Below are 18537 nucleotides of genomic sequence, written 5' to 3' on the forward strand. Positions count from 1 at the left end.
GCACCCGCTAATGAAAACTATGACCTCTGTTATGGTGTTACATTGTTTATTATAATTTGAATTTTGTAACCCATGTTTTCCTGTATATGTTCCAGAACATTCTGGTAATTCAGTTTTGTATAAATAGCTGGGTGTAGCTAACAATTGCACATGTGTAATTGTTTCTCTACGCACTCCAATTGGCAACTTGCTTGAGGCTACATGCTGGTCTTGTGATGTAGTTTCAACACTCCACATAGGCCCACTAAACAACTTTACAAAGTTTGTCCCAAAAAGAGAAAACATTGATATTAACCATTGATGAGTCATCTGGGCAGTGAATCTATATACAATGAAAATGCATTTTACCATAATAATCTCATAACAATCTCACACCTGGCGTATTGATGTGGAACAACAAAAGTTGACACAATGCTCAATCAGTTCCAAAGGTATACACCTAGCTGGAAGAAGAGATTCATTTTCACCATTGCTCATTGTGCCCAGCAAGATGGTAAGAACATTTGATCTACCACATGACTAGATGCTTCATTGCTAACATTGACAGCTCTAAGAAGTCATTAGGTGGGCTTATATCAGACTGCTCAACATAGTATAACTTAAACAATTCAGAAATCAAAGTGAGCTGTTGGTCATGATTTGACACTGATGACAGCAACCCTGGAGCAGCACATATTTCACCAACAGCCACATCAGAATCACCAACAGGTACCAAAACCTCAGGAGCAGCAACGTTGTGTGGAAAATAGTATTCTTCAGCTTCCTTTGGGGACTTAAATCTTTTCCTTAATGTATTTAAAACCTTGTTACAACAAGCGTTCCATATAAAGTAGCAGTACGTGTGTTATTATCTATCCAATATACATACCTGTTCATGTAACAGTGCTCTGTGTTGTACTTGCAATAAATGTGGCTGTAGAGCTCCAAAATTCTGTATTCTTTGTTGCAGGCCATAAGTTACTTTGGCCTCTGAACATCAAATAATTCACTAATGCCTTCAGTTCTTCCTCTTGCCAAGTTCTTGGTTCTTCAAAACACCATAATGCATTTCATCATAACATAAGAAACTAATTGTTTCAGACACGGACAAATGGGGTAGGTGGGTAGGTACTAAACGTGGAGACTGCCGAGATAGAGTGTGTTGGGCTGGTAGAGGATGAGGAAAACTTGAGGAACTGTTGACAAAAGCAGTCCTTTTGTCTATTCTTGTCAGGCCTCTTTGCCTTTGGAGTAACATTGCTACTGGACGCAACATCACTTCTAGTTCTTCTTCAATCTTCTCTCCCCTCCCGTTGCAGTCTTCTCTGGCACTATGCTCACATGTGCGTATCAAGACCAGAGATAATAGGGGGCTCGAGGCTATAACCCTTTTCAGCCATATGTCTTATTATTATTTGAACTTTCAAAACAAAACTGACTAAAGGGTATATATATATAGTTTCATTGTTATTGTTCTACAGGAATCATACTGCTGAGCCCTCGGCTGAACCACACTATTGGCCTGGACAGTGCTGCACAATCACGACTCTGAGTTGTTGTAATTGTTCTGTCAGCATAACTACTGTTTTTGCTTGTTGAAGTTCAATGTCATTCTTAAGTGCTAAAGAAAAGTACTGCATGGAAATTATAATAGACAAAACCCATAATCTGATAATCCATCTGAAGGTTTGTTAAAGCTTCTTGCAAATCATAATTTTCTACCCTCAATCTTCTTATTTGTTGCTGCAAAGCATTAATTATTCCTTGGTCCATCTCGGCTCTATTTAGCTCGGAAAATTTTTTGTCGCACTGTACTGTGTGTGTTGCAATCAAGCCTTTTATACACGCGCACTGAAATTGATAATGCATGCGTAACTATCATACATGTTGAGGTGCCCGCTAATGAAAACTATGACCTCTGGTACATTGTTTATTGTAATTTGAATTTTGTAACCCATGTTTTCCTGTATATGTTCCAGAACTTTCTGGTAATTCAGTTTGTATAAATAGCTGGGGGTAACTCTTACCTTGGTGCCTTTTAGCAGCTGGCATGCTTAACAACGTAAACTCTTGAACATCTCCGTATTTTCTACTGGCCAACTTTGTGATCTTAGATCACTTACGCTAATCGGGGGCTCAAGACTATAACCCTGTTCAGCCAGATGTCTCATTATTATTTAAACATTCGAAACAAAACACAACAAAAGCTACTAAGGGGGTGTATAGGGAGAGAGTTTCATTGTTCCACTATACTAGGATCACACTGAGCCCTACTGTTTGTCTCCTAGACAGTGCTGTGAGATCACCGCGACTCTATAGAGTTGGTTTTGTTGTTCTTGTTTTAGGTCATGTATCATTCTTATTAGTTGGCTCATTCTTATGGTCTAAAGTACTGCATGGTAATTAATAGACAAAACTGATGAACTTACCAGTCATAAGTTTGTAATCCATCTTAAGGTCCTTTACTTGTTCACACAACCAGTGGTTTTCTGACCTCAATCTACATATTTCTTGCTGCAGTTCTACTCCTTGTCCATTTCGTAGCTCGGTTCTGAATTTTTTGTTGCAGTGTACTGTGCGTGTTACAGTTGAGCCTTTTATACATGTGCACCGAAATTGATAACACATGCGTAACTATCACACATGTTGAGGCGCCCGGTAATGAAAACTATGACCTCTTTTATGATGTTACATTGTTTATTATAATTTGAATTTTGTAACCCATGTTTTCCTGCTATCTGTTGCAGAACATTCTGATACTTCAGTTTTGTATAAATAGCTAGGCTACATGCTATACACTGACTAGCTACTGTGAGAGTAGCTAAATATAAAATCAATCAATCAAATGTTAAACAGTTGTATTGAATGGAAGGTTATCCCAAATCAGGGATAAAGTAACTGACAGACATCACATACCATATCCAGGGATAAGGGTTGTCCTAACTCACAATAGTGTGACCTTTATCCCATATAGGTAGGATGAGGGTTATTCCTATGCTAGTATAAAGGTTATCCCCACTGAATTATTATGAATAATAATAATAATAATGTATTTCAATTACAGAAATATTAAATAATGTAGATGCTGTTCCAATCATAGTCAACTGTGTAGTTCTTGGAGTACATGTTTGTGAGGACCAGCATGACCTGCAGTAATGACAATCAAAATGCCTTTAAACGTCTGCACTTAATTTTTTATTTATTTAATTGTGAATTTCTCCATCATACCATGACAATTCTGCAATAATCTAATACAACACAACTACAAGTTAAGAGGTGGTGTGGTTGTTCTTTGTATCTCCCCTCTTCACAATATGGCCACGTCTATTTACAATATCTTTTTCACCCTTGTCTCTATGACTTTTAAGTTCAGTGTAAAGCTTCTTGTTCCCTTTCCTTTCTTGCAGGATCATGTTGGAAGATAAATAACCTTTTGGAAAGTGGGATCATTCTTGAGATCACGAGCACGTTTTAAACAAGTTCATTTTGTGTGTTCATCATCAACTACAACTACAATAGATCGTGTGGCATTTTCCCTGTGTTTGTCAAACCTTAATACTTTGTAAATCTTAGCATCGGAGACTGATAACTTGTCTTTTATTAATCCCTCAACTGTTATGGTGTCAGCAGATACTCCTTCATTGAACGGCAGGTTCAGGGAGATTATGAACCATAAGATTACGTCTTCTCCTGTCTCGATCACTGATTTCACTAACGATACTTACAACTTGGTTATTTAGTACAACTCTGGAATGCCACTTTTTTCATCATCCTCATTACTAACTTCCATCATAGCACCTAGGGCCATTGCCTCATCCTCTAGGATCTTACAATGGTTTGAGAAAGAACTTTGAGTATTATTTAATGTCCTAGCTATATCTTCAACCATCTTGTTCAGAGACTAGACCACTGTGTTGTTATTGTTATTGTCATTAACACAACTTGTAATTTCCTTGGTAGATGAATTGGACATGTGACTGTAAGTCTTAACTACATGAAGTTATCACAAAGTTTACAGGACCTGTTAACTCACTGTATTGTCTGATGCAGTGGATCACCTCAGATGGTACCTTCTCACACTTGCTACATAACTACATCTTGCTACATATCTACATCTCACAATGCTTTCATTAAATGAGGTCCTTTACATTGCCAGTGTATCAGTCACATACGTTGTCATAAGTGGTGCTGTCCTCTAACTCCTGTAGCTACTTCTGAGTAATTCAGCTTATTTTTCTGCTGGGGATGGGTGTTGTGTTCAGGATGGATACGCTTCAAACTACACGTTGTAACTTGCATTTCTCCGATTTATCTTGAACAAAGACTATTCAACACCTCGACCTCACTTGAAGAAGTTGTGGTAACTAAGCTCCACCGTCCCAGAAGGGGAGTTCCCTATAACAGTGTTAATCTTCGTGTTAAAAGCAAGGACAGAAAACATCTTCAGTAAGGGACCAAGACAACAGAGAATTTAAAGCAGCGATTCTCACAATTGAATTAGCTGGCTAAAATGACAAGGGTAGCTAATTGTAAGTTGAAATCAAAACTATCAAGGTAAGCGTTTCTCCTTGATCTGATCAAAAATGCTACTACAATACCGGCTGGTCTCACATGACCAGATAGACAGTACTTCAAAACTTTATTCTATTAAGAAACCTCTATACAATATATAGTGCTGCAACAAATATTCTGACAAATCCAGGTAGTGTAAGCAACTTATTGCCATAATAGTGCTGTAACTTCACAAGCGAAAGTCACATGGACATCCGACTTGGACCAAAGGGTTAGGCTTGTTGGTTTGTTCGGCAAGGGGGGGGAATTTATTGTTCGGCACTTGTCTGTCAATGATAACATTGTACATCATGGGAACCATGGTAACCTTTTCATGTGTGCTGGTGTTGTGTTCACTCCTTGTTATAGCCATAGTGACGGTGTTGTCTGGTAACCCCTTGGCGAACAAGCCAGACGGAGATATTGCTAAACTCTAAAGAAAGTGCACCCACATTTAATAGCTACCAAGAGTATTCCCCTCATTAAATAACATACCACAAATAAATTGTAATTCAATAATTTCCATGTAGCATTGGAGCTTTACAAGTTTTAAGTTTTTTTTCATTTTTTCAAGCTGACACTAGTTAAATGTCATTTTAGCTGAGACCCCCTCCCCCCCCCCCCTCTGGTACGTACAAACAGGAACTTCCTCTCCATGTCCATGGCTACCATGCTTTGTACTATAAGGGAAAGAACAAAATACCAATGATAGATTCCCATCACAAACATACACACAGTAACTACATTCAGAAATATTTATTGTGTTAAATGTTCTATTAGAGAGTTTTTAAATTTACTTCATCAATGAGAAAACATTGGCTAGAAAATCTTATTAAATAGATATGAGGTAATATTATTAAGGCTTCGACTTGCTGAAACTTTTGATGGATCTGTGATTCGTTTAAGTCGACTGCATAATCTTTTCGGTATAGGAGTCTGTGAGTCTGGTGGCACAGTACGTTTACGGGTGCTTCCAACATTGCTCACAAATCTCTGGAGCGAAATTGATAATTGCTGTTTCAATTCTGCTGTTTCCTTCCCATTTTTCACCAGTTTCTTCAAAACTTGCAAGCACCCATAGCGGACGACAGAATCATCCCTAAATTCATTACATTCATGGATATTCATGTTGCAAATCTCCTGAAAACATTCTTGAAGCTTAGAGAACTCTTCATTACACGATGTAAGCTTTCTCCTGTGGTTTTGCCCTTTTGCTTTTGCTGAGATCACAAGCAGCATTTCAAAAAACAAAGTTCAATAATCATACAAACGACGATGTAAATCAAAATTATTATCTGCTGAAGGCTCACCTTCGTACCGCTGTGCATTACTCAAAAAAGGAAAAAAAGCGGTCTGGCCACGTGAGACTAGTTTACACCCATCTTTCTGTCATCCAGTACTTTTACTATTGACTTGTTATCCATTGGCGATATCATTTCGGCAGTTGTATATTCTTTAAACTTGCCTTGAGTCTTTTACCTCAGCGCTTTTTAGCACCTGGCATGCTTAAGAACGTAAACTCTTAAACATCTCTGTATTTTCTACTGGTCGAGTGATCTTAGATCACTACCGCTAATCGGGGGCTCAAGACTATAACCCTGTTCAGCTAGATGTCTCATTATTATTTATACATTCAAAACACAAACAAAACACAAAAGGGGTATGTTTCATTGTTCTGCTACACTTGATTAGGATCACACTGCAGAGCCCTACTGTTGGCCTAGTGGAACGAAGTGCTGCACCATCATCATAGTTGTGACTCTATTGAGTTCTTCTCTCAGCATACATATTTCTGTGGCTAATTGCAATTCAACATTATTCTTATGATCTAAAAAAAAGTACTGTATGGTAATTAATAGACAAAACTGATGGACTTACCTTTCATAATTTCATAATTGAACTGAAGGACGTGTACTTCTTCGCGCAACAAGTTGTTCTCTGCTCTCAGTCTGCAGATTTCTTCTGCCAATTCATTTCTTCCTATTCCTTGTTCCATTTCGGTAGCTGCTCTGAATTTTTTTTTGTCGCACTGTACTGTGCGTGTTGCAGTCGAGCTTTTTATACATGTGCACCGAAACTGATAATGCATGCGTAACTATCTCACATGTTGAGGTGCCCGCTAATGAAAACTATGACCTTTGGTACATTGTTTATTGTAATTTGAATTTTGTAACCCATGTTTTCCTGTAAATGACGTCACAAAATGCAAATGGACGCTCTACTGATACCGGGTATTTGGGGGACCCTAATATTTTCGTAGAATGGTTTGTGCCAGAGCAGGGGGATAGGACATGACGTGTTATTGCGCATATCACGCAGGGAATAATTGCGGTGCACCATCAAGCATGAGAGTTTTCAGTACAATTGTATTATGCTGGCTAACTTGGATTTATCGTGTTACAGTGAAAGTTAAGATCATTTACAATGCTGCTGTCGACCTAGCCCCACCTAGCCCCGGTAACAGAAGGTAGTTTGTGCTTTAATTGGATTCCAGTAGGCAATGCCACTACTATGGTAGATAAAAGTCGGAGTGAGGAGACACTACCAAGAGATTTACAGCACGATACTCCAAACTCTAAAGTTAGCATGGGAAAAAGCAAGTCAAGGTTGAAAGGGCGAGTTAATCGTAGAATGCTGTTTCAACCTGAAGAACAGTCACAGCCGGTGCTCCCTTCAGTACAGTGTAACAGAGCTACCCCTATTAAATGGTCTGATGCAGAAAGTCATGCCCTTGCAACATATATTGATGGAAAGCATATGGCACACAAGGACATGGAATTTTGGAAAAGAGCAGCTATCTTTATTCAGAATGTGTCTAATACCAATTATTGCCGTACAGGTAAGTAATACTGGCTGAGCAGATGTGTCCTTATGTTGATTATTATTAGGATCATCTTGCAAAACGATGGCTACCCTCACACCAGCCAAGAATGCACGATTGTCGCCAGTACCAACACCAATGCAACCGTAGTCCTCAGAATCTGTGTCATGTATGGTTGGTCAGTATATGTCTACTCCAAGCCATCAGGTGACTTCATCACTTCCAGTTAGCTACTCAATTGAATTATGCTGCAAGAAAAGTTTAGTCAACTTGCCACCTGTACAACAACTTTTGAAACTTGTTCTGTGAATTGCTCAGAAATGAACACACTGTTCAGGTACCATCTGATATTTTGAAGGTTGCAGCTGAAGGTATGAGGCATCTACAATGCTGTAACCGAAGCAATGTCATACCATCACTGACAATCCCTAGGTGTAATAGATAATCATTATTTAAAGTTACATACAATGTACGTACCAGAAACTTTCATCCCATGATGGCTCATTTCCTTACACAAAGCAGATACTAGGTTACGGATGACTACTTCTTTCAGGCCAGCATAAGGCACACACTGTATAGGTACAGCATATGGTTTCTTGTTATGTTGTTCTGAATTAAGTGTTAGCACAAAGATATGAGTAGCTGGCATTCGCTTGAAATGTTCCACTCTCTTGGCAAATTCAAGCAGCCTTGTTCAAATAGTGGTTAGTTTACTGGTAACATCGTGTGACTGAAATATTTCTGGACAACAAAACTGGCTACAGGCTACCATATCTACATGAATTTTGCGTCCTTGGCTATATATGGTTTTCAATTCTTCAGCATCCCAAGAGAGACTAAACATTGATTGTTCTGTGCTGCTACACTCCTTCAGTTTCTCTTCATATGCAGTGTTAGTCTTCTGGAGCTCTGGAAAAGTAGGTATTTACACAATGCTGGGAAGGACATCACATGTATGTACCTTGGGAAACAAATGACAGCTCAATTTGGATTACATCCAATTCCTGAGCTAAATCACACTTGGTTTCTGCTATAGATTTATTATCCAAGCCAATGCATTGGGTTTTCTCTAGTCTGTTCTTGAAAATGCTGTACTGGCATTGCAGTTTACCATCATTCAGGTCAACATCACCAGCCCACTCTCCTGATGCTGACTGCCAAAGGCCTTTCAGAACATCAGTTCCATCTCCTTTGATCCACCAGTGTATACCAGGATTAAATTCACCAAGCTTTTCTAGCACCTTTGTCTATATGTAACAATTGTAACATCTTTTACTGTTTGTATACAAATTAATTTGGCAGAAAGCTAAGCAACTATGAAATTAGCTAAATGTACACAGGTGCCTCAAAGATTTGTAAATGCACAGTGTTAGGAACATATTGTATATTATACATACCTGTATGTGTAAGTCACTAGCAGCCACGCCTCTGCGTATTGTGTGCTCTGGTAGAGCAGGAACATTGACTAATGCCTTGAAAATCACACGCTAAATGTGGTATATACAAAATTGTACTTGCACATACTTTGCTTGGCTCCTTCATTGAAGTTTGGTGTTTATTTGCCTGGGCTACAAGTGCGTAACTCCACAAGGGACCAGCAAATATATTACACTACTTAGTTCCAAACAAGTTGCACATAGTTTCAAGCCATGAACGGTAGTCTGGTGGACATTTCAACTGCATAAATTTTATACACATCACAGTATTACCACTCATAGCTATTACATACCTCATTCACATGTTCAGCATTAAAAAAATTGACAGTGTGCTTGATCAGACCCATAGGCATTCGTTTGGCTGGTAGAAGTGAGTCGGATTGATCATCTCTAACAGTTCCAAGTGGCCATGCCATTAAATAGGAATTCAACTACCTGTGCACTAAAAGATACACACGTCCTCTCTCTGTGTGTTACAGATTTGCTGCAATATACGAAAGAAGTATAGCAGAATATCTAACAAGAGACTACTTACAATGTTAATACCTAAACGTTAGTGGCAAATCTTGCAAGAGAGATATGTTGTATATTATTGAATTACAGAGCTTCCTGATGGCACGATAACAACTGAGAGTGGTGATGTGGTTGTCCCAAGTGATGTGCTGAATGAAGTATGGAGATGGAAGACAAGTGTGTGTCTTAGTATGGAAGCTGTTATTGATCATTTACATGTGAAGACAGTACCATATGGCTACACATATTGCAGCTGGATTCCAAACTAGTGTTTCTTTTGAAAATCCCAAGATGTGGCTCCAGCTTCTGTCATAGGAAACATTAGAGTGGTAAGGTATTACCACATCTATCTTGTATTTACCTGTTACCTCCAATAAACCAAAATCATACTTCTCCTTGTGCCATGGCATGAGTTCATCAAGGATCATGTTGTATAAGGCATAGTTATGCTTTGACACCTCTCTCTTTGTTTAAGGCCTCGCTCATCACCTGCCCTCCTCCAATTCCATATGGTTCGTATGTAAGTGGCTTCAAATTGGTACCCTTTGCCAATCATGAATTTCTCCAAGTCAGGACTAAACAAACGTTCTGCATCCACAACTGACTGTTTACATGCACCAGTTAGAGTTGGATATGCAAGGTCTGATGCTGGGTCTTGTAGAGCTTCCACATATCCCTCTAGTTTCAACTCACTGGGACCACCACTACGAGTGTGACTAGCAATCCTCTACAGTGTGATTGACACTAATTGATAACAGTTATAGCACTTAAGCATCAATTTACCTTTAGAATGTATGCATCATCCTCTCGCTCATCATCCTCTTGCTCATAAAAAAGTCACCAGTGTCAGGATACTTCTCAGGAACGTACATGTAAGTACCAAATGATACTCCTTTTGACTCAAACTCCCTAATTTTCTTAGTAAACTCAAACTGTGCCAATATTGACCTCATCTTGTCCTGGTAAGATTCTGTTTCACCTATTACAACAATACACCATGTATACCACATACAGTACTAGTACACACCATGTATACCACATACAGTACTAGTACACACCATGATACCACATACAGTACTAGTATACACCTGGAAGATTGTTGGTCTGTGCACAATAACACTTTAAAGTGAATTTAAATCAGTGGGTAAACAACCAAGTTCCACAAAAAAAAAATCTCAAGTTTTGTTTCCACACTAGTTATTAACTTATCACTCCTATCAATAGATCCTTGGACATCATTATGTGGGAGTTTGTAAAAGACGGAATAAGGAATAGCGGAATAACGGAATAATTCGCATCACAACGAACGGGTATTTATATGGCTTATGCAATGTTAGGGTGATTGTACTGTTACAGCTGTGAACTCATCCCTCGTAGATATCCTTACAATGTAGGGTGATTGCATGTACTGTTACAGCTGTGAACTACACTGCTTCGTCACTCATAGATGTCCTAGCGAAATGATTACTATACGCTCTTACTACTACTACTGTATGTAACTAAGCTAGAATATACAGTAGTTAGCTATTAGTTTCGTTTTCGAGTCTTCATCCTTCCAGTGGAGGGATGAAACAAAACGACTGCCACGCCCCCTTTGCTCATGTCGTTGGTATCATACTTAACATACAGTACCTGCTTACGAAGTGCAAAATTACATTTGATTATAGCTCTTACTAGCTACTATTGTATGTAAAGTATGGTACCAATGTCGCAAGCAAAAGGGGGTGTGACAGCCGTTTCGTTTCATCCCTCCACTGGAAGGATGAAGACTTAAAACGAAACTAATAGCTAACTACTGTATATTCTAGCTGTGCTAGCGCAATGATACTTAGCTACATACAGTAGTAGTAGTAGTAAGAGCATATAGTAATCACTTCGCTAGGACGGCTATGAGCGACGAAGCAGTGTAGTTCACAACTATAACAGTACACGCAATCGCCCTAACATTGCAAGGATATCTACGACGGATGAGTTCACAGCTGTAACAGTACAATCACCCTAACATTGCATAAGCCATATAAATGCCCGTTCGTTGTGATGCGAGTTATTCCGTTATTCCGCTATTCCTTATTCCGTCTTTTACAAACTCCCTCATTATGTCCATAAAGAGTTTGATAATCTTTTTGTTTCATCTGTACACAGGTTTGTTAACATTGCAGTGACAAAAGAACTTGCCATGACTTTTTCAGTAAATACACCTTCCCCCTTCACATATTTTGGGCAAAACTATACCTTAATGGATTCACAAATTCTAGCTTGATCTACTACGTAGAATAGTGGGAAGATGAAGATACTCTAATACAGCAGTCACACGTGATATTTCATAGTTATGCTCTAATAAATAGTTAACAAACTAGTGCAATAAAACTTTTATCAATTTGAAAATGAAGAATGTTCCAGTGATAAATAGTAGTGAAACAAGAGATGATGGTAACTATGAGGGAAAATCCCTACCTGGCACTGTAGCAATGAAATCCTTACAGTTTTTTTTAATTTCTGGAACCCTACGTACTTCATTTTTACCCTGTAAATGAACAAGTACACCAAAAAATTTTTTGAAGTTTTCAACTTGAGTAGGACCATAGAGTGCTGAAACAAGCTGGAGTAGTGCATGATATTACAGGTTTTTGCAATTGAATTCGGCGACTTTGCAATTGAATTCGTCCCATTTGCAATTGAGTTAGTCGCTTTTGCAATTGAATTCGTCCCGTTTGCAATTGAATTCGTCCCGTTTGCAATTGAATTCGTCGGTTTTGCAATTGAATTCGTCCCGTTTGCAATTGAATTCATTGCTTTTGCAATTGAATTCGTCGCTTTTGCAGTTAAATTCGTCCGTAACAAGAATGGCAGCTGGAGCAAACATGAAAACATGATGTAGCACCTGCTACAAGAACTTGTTCAAGTACAACAATAGTAAACAACTCTTTATAAGGCAATAATTCTTCCTCTACAGCCTATCCAGCAACATTCCAAACTCTACTACGCCATTCGTGATGGGTGTGGTCAAGTTAATTAGCTTGTCAGACAATTATCAACTTCGCGTACTACCGGCTTCAATTACCTTCTAGTGTCTCAAGTGTAACTCTCCATGGCATAAATAGTTCAACTCTTAATGAACGGGTTGGTTTCTTGGAGCCGTTTTGTTTATGACGAATTGTAATACAAACGTGACGAATTCTATTGCAAAACCGACTAATTCAACTGCAAAACCGATGAATTCAATTGCAAAACCGACGAATTCAATTGCAAACGGGACGAATTCAATTGCAAACGGGACGAATTCAATCGCAAAGGCGACGAATTCAATTGCAAAAACCTGTAAATCACAGTAAAACAATAAGAAGTGTTGTATCCCTACTGTGCTCAAGATACTATAACAGAAATGCACAGTAGGGATATAACACTTCTTATTGTTTTACTGTGATTTAATATCATGGACTACTCCAACTTGTTTCAGTACTTTTATCAATGTGCTATGGTCCCTACACTAGTTGAAAATTCTTAATTTTTTGTGTACTTGTTTGTTAACTTTTTTTTGTAAATTATTATGACTGATGAACCCACGCATACCGCATCTGAAATTTCACCACACGCCCCAGTATATCAATTATTGTCTGAAAAGTGAAGTATCCATTATGCTTTATTGTCAGCTATGTTCAACCCATTACATAGCAGTATGAATCAAGAACTGTTCGAAAAGTGCCTCTGATATTTAAAAAGCCACTATTAAAAATATGGTTACAAAGGGAAACCATCACATGCTACCGCCAAATCGACACTTTTTGCTGTCAGCAAAGATGAATGAGACACAAAAGAGGAAGTCATTGGTAAGTCCATGAAGAATGCATTGTACATACTGCAGTATGCCAAAAGGCACCTCTTTGGCCGAAGCGACGTCAATCAGTAAAAAATCTAGCTTATAACCTTAGCTGTTATCGAGTTACACTTGTCTAAAGGTATCAGTCAGTCAGTCAGTCAGCCAGTCAGTCAGTAGATAATTCCATTAAATAATATTTTATTAAATTCCATAGTAACTTGTTGAAAGTATTTCGGTAACTTGTTGAAAGTATTTCAAGTTGATCTGAAAGCTTTTTTGGGCTTAGTTTTACCTAACCAATACTGCTTCATCGTCATCAGGGAAATTTGAGGCTGGTTTTTGAGTGATGTTATTTTGTTGGCCACGCCTACTCCTTTGTGGTCCCTACTATACTGTATGATAATTCTTTATTACACTGGTATTATTAGGATCCTACACAAACCAAATGAAAATGTAAGTACCAAATGCTCCTTGGGTTTTGTGTTATTTGAAATTTTCTACTGCCTGACTAACTTTCTAATGTACTCAGGCAAACAGCTAAGGATGTGGGCTTGAACCTGACTGGTGCGTTTTGGCATACCACAGCACATAGATTGTACACATCATGGACTTGTCTTGTCCTCTTTTGTATTAAAAAATGAAATGCAGATTGGTTGTTCAGGTCAATTATCACTTTGTAATGTTTACAGGTGTCATCACATGATCATACTCTAATTGTTGCTCCCCCTCTACTCTATTCCACTAAAGCAGTCTACTCCATTCATCTCATGTGAATCATGACGTTTGAAGCAGCAACCAGGCAAAGGAGTTGTTTTATGCCCGGAAATAGCATTTTTGAGGGAAACTGACATGAATTATCTAGTGAAGAATAGTGTTAAAAAGGTCAAGTTACTTCACTTACAAATGTATTATGTATAGTTACTGTAACGAATCTAATATTACGTAATATTATTACTACAAGTAACAAAGTTACTAATTTCGTTAGTAATCCACTGAGTAACGCCTAGCCACAGCGAAGTAATGAAGCCTACTGAATGAAGCTTATTCACCAGCTTCTTGCTTATAACCAAGATTTGCACATTGTCCAACAACACAATTATGTCAAGTGATAAGGTGGTAGTTTCACACGTGACAGCTTAAGGCTGTGGACACAAAGTAATATAATATGTAATATTATTACAGTTACTTTATTTTATGGGTAATATGTAACTGTAACTAAATAGTTCAGTTGTAAGTAATATGTAATATGTAACTAGAAGTAACTTGCCCAACACTGGGTACCGGCATGGTTTACCTTGGTGAATAAAATTATAGTAGCCCAGCTATTAACCAGTCAAATACAGTAAATAAATTCTTTTGTAGAATGTAGTAATCTGGTTAGGTTGATGCGGCCAGTAGTAGTCGAGGAGTTCTTATAGCGCACCAGCATACTCGTGCTCTAGCTAGGGGAGCATGCATGTCTCCCCAAGGAAAGTTTTTTTAAATAGCAATCAAAGGATAGAATCTGGAAGCAATTTTAATTAACTACAGTAGCGAGTCAACTACCCACATTAATATTGGGAGGGGGTGTTGGTATAATTGATTAGTATGTAAAATCAAACATCCATATTCAAAGCTTTGTTCAATAACTCTAATAAAACATACTCTTGTTGACAAAATACTCTAATAGAGCAGTCGATTTGGTGTTCGGATAATCAACTCTCCACTGTATTGTTGAAAACTTTGGGAATTAGCAATCGTGTGATGGCTTCCTTGTGGCTAGTTCGTACTTTCCACTATGACAGGTATATGACAAGTTAATTGTACAACAAGAACAAATTAGGAATTCAATTAGGGATCATAGAGTAACAATGGCCTTCAGTTATGTCTATAATTCCTTGTACTTTTTGTTTTCTTTTTGATGATGTGTGTATGACATCATTGTCACTAGAGTTACCATGGTGACAGTGTACTGGTTAGTGGTATTGGTACAGGATTTGCTATAGTCAATGTGAAACTGGTTGATCCTGTTTGGAAGGTGAGAACTAGTGTTGATAGTATAAGTTGTGTTTATTATTACTTGAAGAATTTTGTGTGAGTGACATCAAAACTGAAAAGTGTACTTTATAGCCCACCAAAGGTAGTTTATTAGGTAAACTTCAAAGCATAACAGTATTATAAATACAGTCAGTAACCTTCAGGGCAGCTGGGTGTTGTCAATATATTACCAGAACTCAGTGATAAGCAGTTTACACTACAGATCACTCTTGTTGAGATGACTTCAGTGCTTCAGTGTGATCTGGATCAAGTATAATGTGGCCCACTTCAGTAAGCAAAAAGCTTAAACCCATAATCACTATTTTCATCAAAGTAGAGATTGTTAATGGAGCTATTGTTGGGCTAGTGATAATGATAAAGTGTTAAATGTTGACGGTAGTGCTGAAACAAATAGCAATTTTTGCTATACAAATAGTTGTGAACAAAACAACCGATTATTCGGTATGAATAAGCTTTGTTGTGCAGCAAGGTAAAGTCAGAGCTATTTCTGTCTCTTCTAAAATGAAATCTTTCAGTGTGAATATGCTACTTAGTTCCCAGTCTCAAAGCTTCAAGACCCATTGATCACAGTTTACTACAGCACTAACAAATATTCGAATAATGTGTTAACGAATCAAATAATGTCATGTTGACTGAATAGTCAAATATGTATCTGATTAATTGTTTCGGCACTAGTTGACAGCAACCTCTCATTTCCATGGAGTTGGTTGAGTATCTGTACTAGTGATGTGCGATATGTGATATATATCGAAATATCGTGATAAAAATTTTTTTATATCATGATACGATATAGAATCTTTATATCGCGATATAAGCCGAAGTATAGATTTTAGTTATAATTAGAGAAAACTATACCCAAGATGTCATTGTACACTGTAATATTTTTTGATAAAAGAGCTTGTAATGTTGTATGCTAGTGATATACCATGTTGTATTGTACTTCTAGTACATTAGTGCTACAAGTGTCATTGGTGTAAGTACACAAGCTGAGTGACGAGTTTGTATATCGTGATATATATCGTATCGTGATAATTGTGTGTAATAATCGTGATATGAAAATATCCTATATCGTGTGTAATAATCGTGATATGAAAATATCCTATATCGCGCACCACTAATCTGTACACATAACTGTACTTGATTGTTTTCAAGCTGTCGTGCTCTTCTTAGGCTGTAAATACTTAGAGCTCTGTTGCAGTGTTGTTTCATTTCATCAATACATCTGCCATTTTAGTTGTAGTTCTCCTTATCTTATTACCTTTATTAAAAGCCATATGAAACTGCTGGGTAGCAACTGTGTGTTGCTAGCGTATAAGTCAGTTAACTAGTGTAACAATCAGAAACTGAGTAATTTTCTACCTGTTTACACTAACCATTTAGTTTGATTTGTCTTGAATTAGAGCAATTTCCAAGTTAATGTAACCCTATCAAACTGCTCCAAACCAAACCTGCTAGGGATGTGGGTTTAGTTCGCTCCACTTACCATCACAGTACAATTTCTCTGTGTATCTTTACACCTAATTTGTTTGGGGGGGCATGCCCTTAGACCCCCTTATAGTGTCAAAACTATCCCAATAGAGCTGCTACATCCAAATTCCCCCCAAGTTCAACAAACACCACTTTGTCCCAAGACAAGCCTTTTGGCATACCACAGTACATACAATGCACACATCATGGACTTACCTTTGTCCTCCTTTGTGTCCCATTTCTTTTAGCTGACAGTCCAAGGTGTGAATTTGCGATAGTGCATAATCATAAACAGAAATTGTCTGTATTTTCTGTGGTAACTGGTAGAGGTGTGCGATTATCTAGATATATTGGATTATCGAGATATCATAAGACTTATTGAGATAAGGATGATAGGTTTATTAATCTAGATAATAGTAAAGTTCCGTAAATTATTTGCATACTTGATGGTCTGATGGTGTAGGTACCTCCAACTCTCCTACCACTTGGGAACATGTTAAGACTAAAATTTTTCACTTTATTATAGTCTCAAATTGCAATTTGCTCACTTTACTGTTTACAATATTGGCAGCTTACTAAAATAAATAATTGTTTCACTTATTGAGATATGTTAGATAATGGAGATAAGTACAAAGGACATATTGAGATATGTCTAAATTAGTCATTGCACACCTCTAGTAACTGGATTGATTACAGAGGTGTATCTTCTACTGTTCTTCATTTTTAACACTGTGAACAAGCTAGATATTGCTCAAAGTGAAGTGTAATGACCACTTCACTTTATAGTCAGTAATGAACCTTGTCCACAATGACATTTTATGACATCACGAGAATAAAATGGCCACGGACTGTTAAATAAATGCTTGTGGAGAAAAAATTTTAATTACTGATATTTAGAAGATATCAAGTTCTAAACAACAGGTATGTACAGTTAAGTGTTGTATAAGACATTACGATAAAACGAGTTTTGTCATGTTTCAAATTTTTTTCTAAATAGCGTACATTTACAATAAATTTTGCTACTTTATAACCATACCTGTCGGTTAATGGTCAATATCTTCATGCCTAGCTGAAATATGAGTGATTGAAAATTTATCTCCATAGGCACCTGTATAACAGTCCCCCAACTATCGCGGCCATTTTATTCTCATGATACTATAAAACATCATTGTGGATAAGGTTCATTGATAGTTTAGTATAGTTGTTAAGACATCATGTGAGACAGAGAAAAGAGTGGTCTGGCCTATGTAAGACTAGCCACCATACCCACAACATGGCAAATATTCTGGGTCCCCCCGGGTCCTCAGGACTGGAGTCCACTGTTTTCACCAACCCCCCCCCCCCCCCATACATACTTACTTTGCCCAGTGATTGGGTCATTGGACTAATACTGCTTTGTTTTATTTTTCTATTCTACCAACTTTACATTGTATTTAAACTGTTGTAAATTTTCCTCCTAGGCAGTGGAGCCATCATCAGTTAAACTACTAATAGTTGAGAACTTGATGATCAGACCAGCCAGTGAAGTATACATTACTCCATTTAGTGTAATACATTATCAACTGGAGAGGATCAAACATGGACACTCTGAAGGTGTGTGAGGTCATGTGATGTAGTGTGAGGTCATGTGATCTGGTGTGAGATCATGTGATCAAACATGGACACTGAAGATAACATTCCAAGTATCATGCCATAAGACACAAGACTGAGATGTTAAGGCAATTAATTAGCATTTTGTCCAAGCACTAAGAAATTTGTGATAGCTTAGCATGAAACCATTTGGAAGTGTTTGTGGTTGGTCTGAAGACATTTAGGGGCTTGTCTGTGCCTAACCAATGCTACCAAGCCGTCATGAAGGCTGGTGTTGAGTGATATTTTTTGCTGGAAAAGCCCAGTTCATAATCTAATGTACTGTC

General features: G+C 37.8%; 1 protein-coding gene across 3 annotated transcripts in view; it reads left to right on the forward strand.

Annotated features, from left to right (window-relative positions):
* The window catches only part of LOC136253024 (nuclear pore membrane glycoprotein 210-like), a 40550-nt gene that overhangs the window by 18036 nt on the left and 3977 nt on the right, over positions 1-18537 (forward strand). For all 3 annotated transcript variants that reach the window (XM_066045610.1, XM_066045609.1, XM_066045611.1), the window contains exon 5: positions 18082-18214. In XM_066045610.1, the coding sequence (XP_065901682.1) occupies positions 18082-18214 (133 nt within the window). The remainder of the gene's footprint in view (positions 1-18081; positions 18215-18537) is intronic.

The sequence above is a fragment of the Dysidea avara genome, chromosome 4, assembly GCF_963678975.1.
Source record: "Dysidea avara chromosome 4, odDysAvar1.4, whole genome shotgun sequence".
Taxonomy (NCBI): Eukaryota; Metazoa; Porifera; class Demospongiae; order Dictyoceratida; family Dysideidae; genus Dysidea; species Dysidea avara.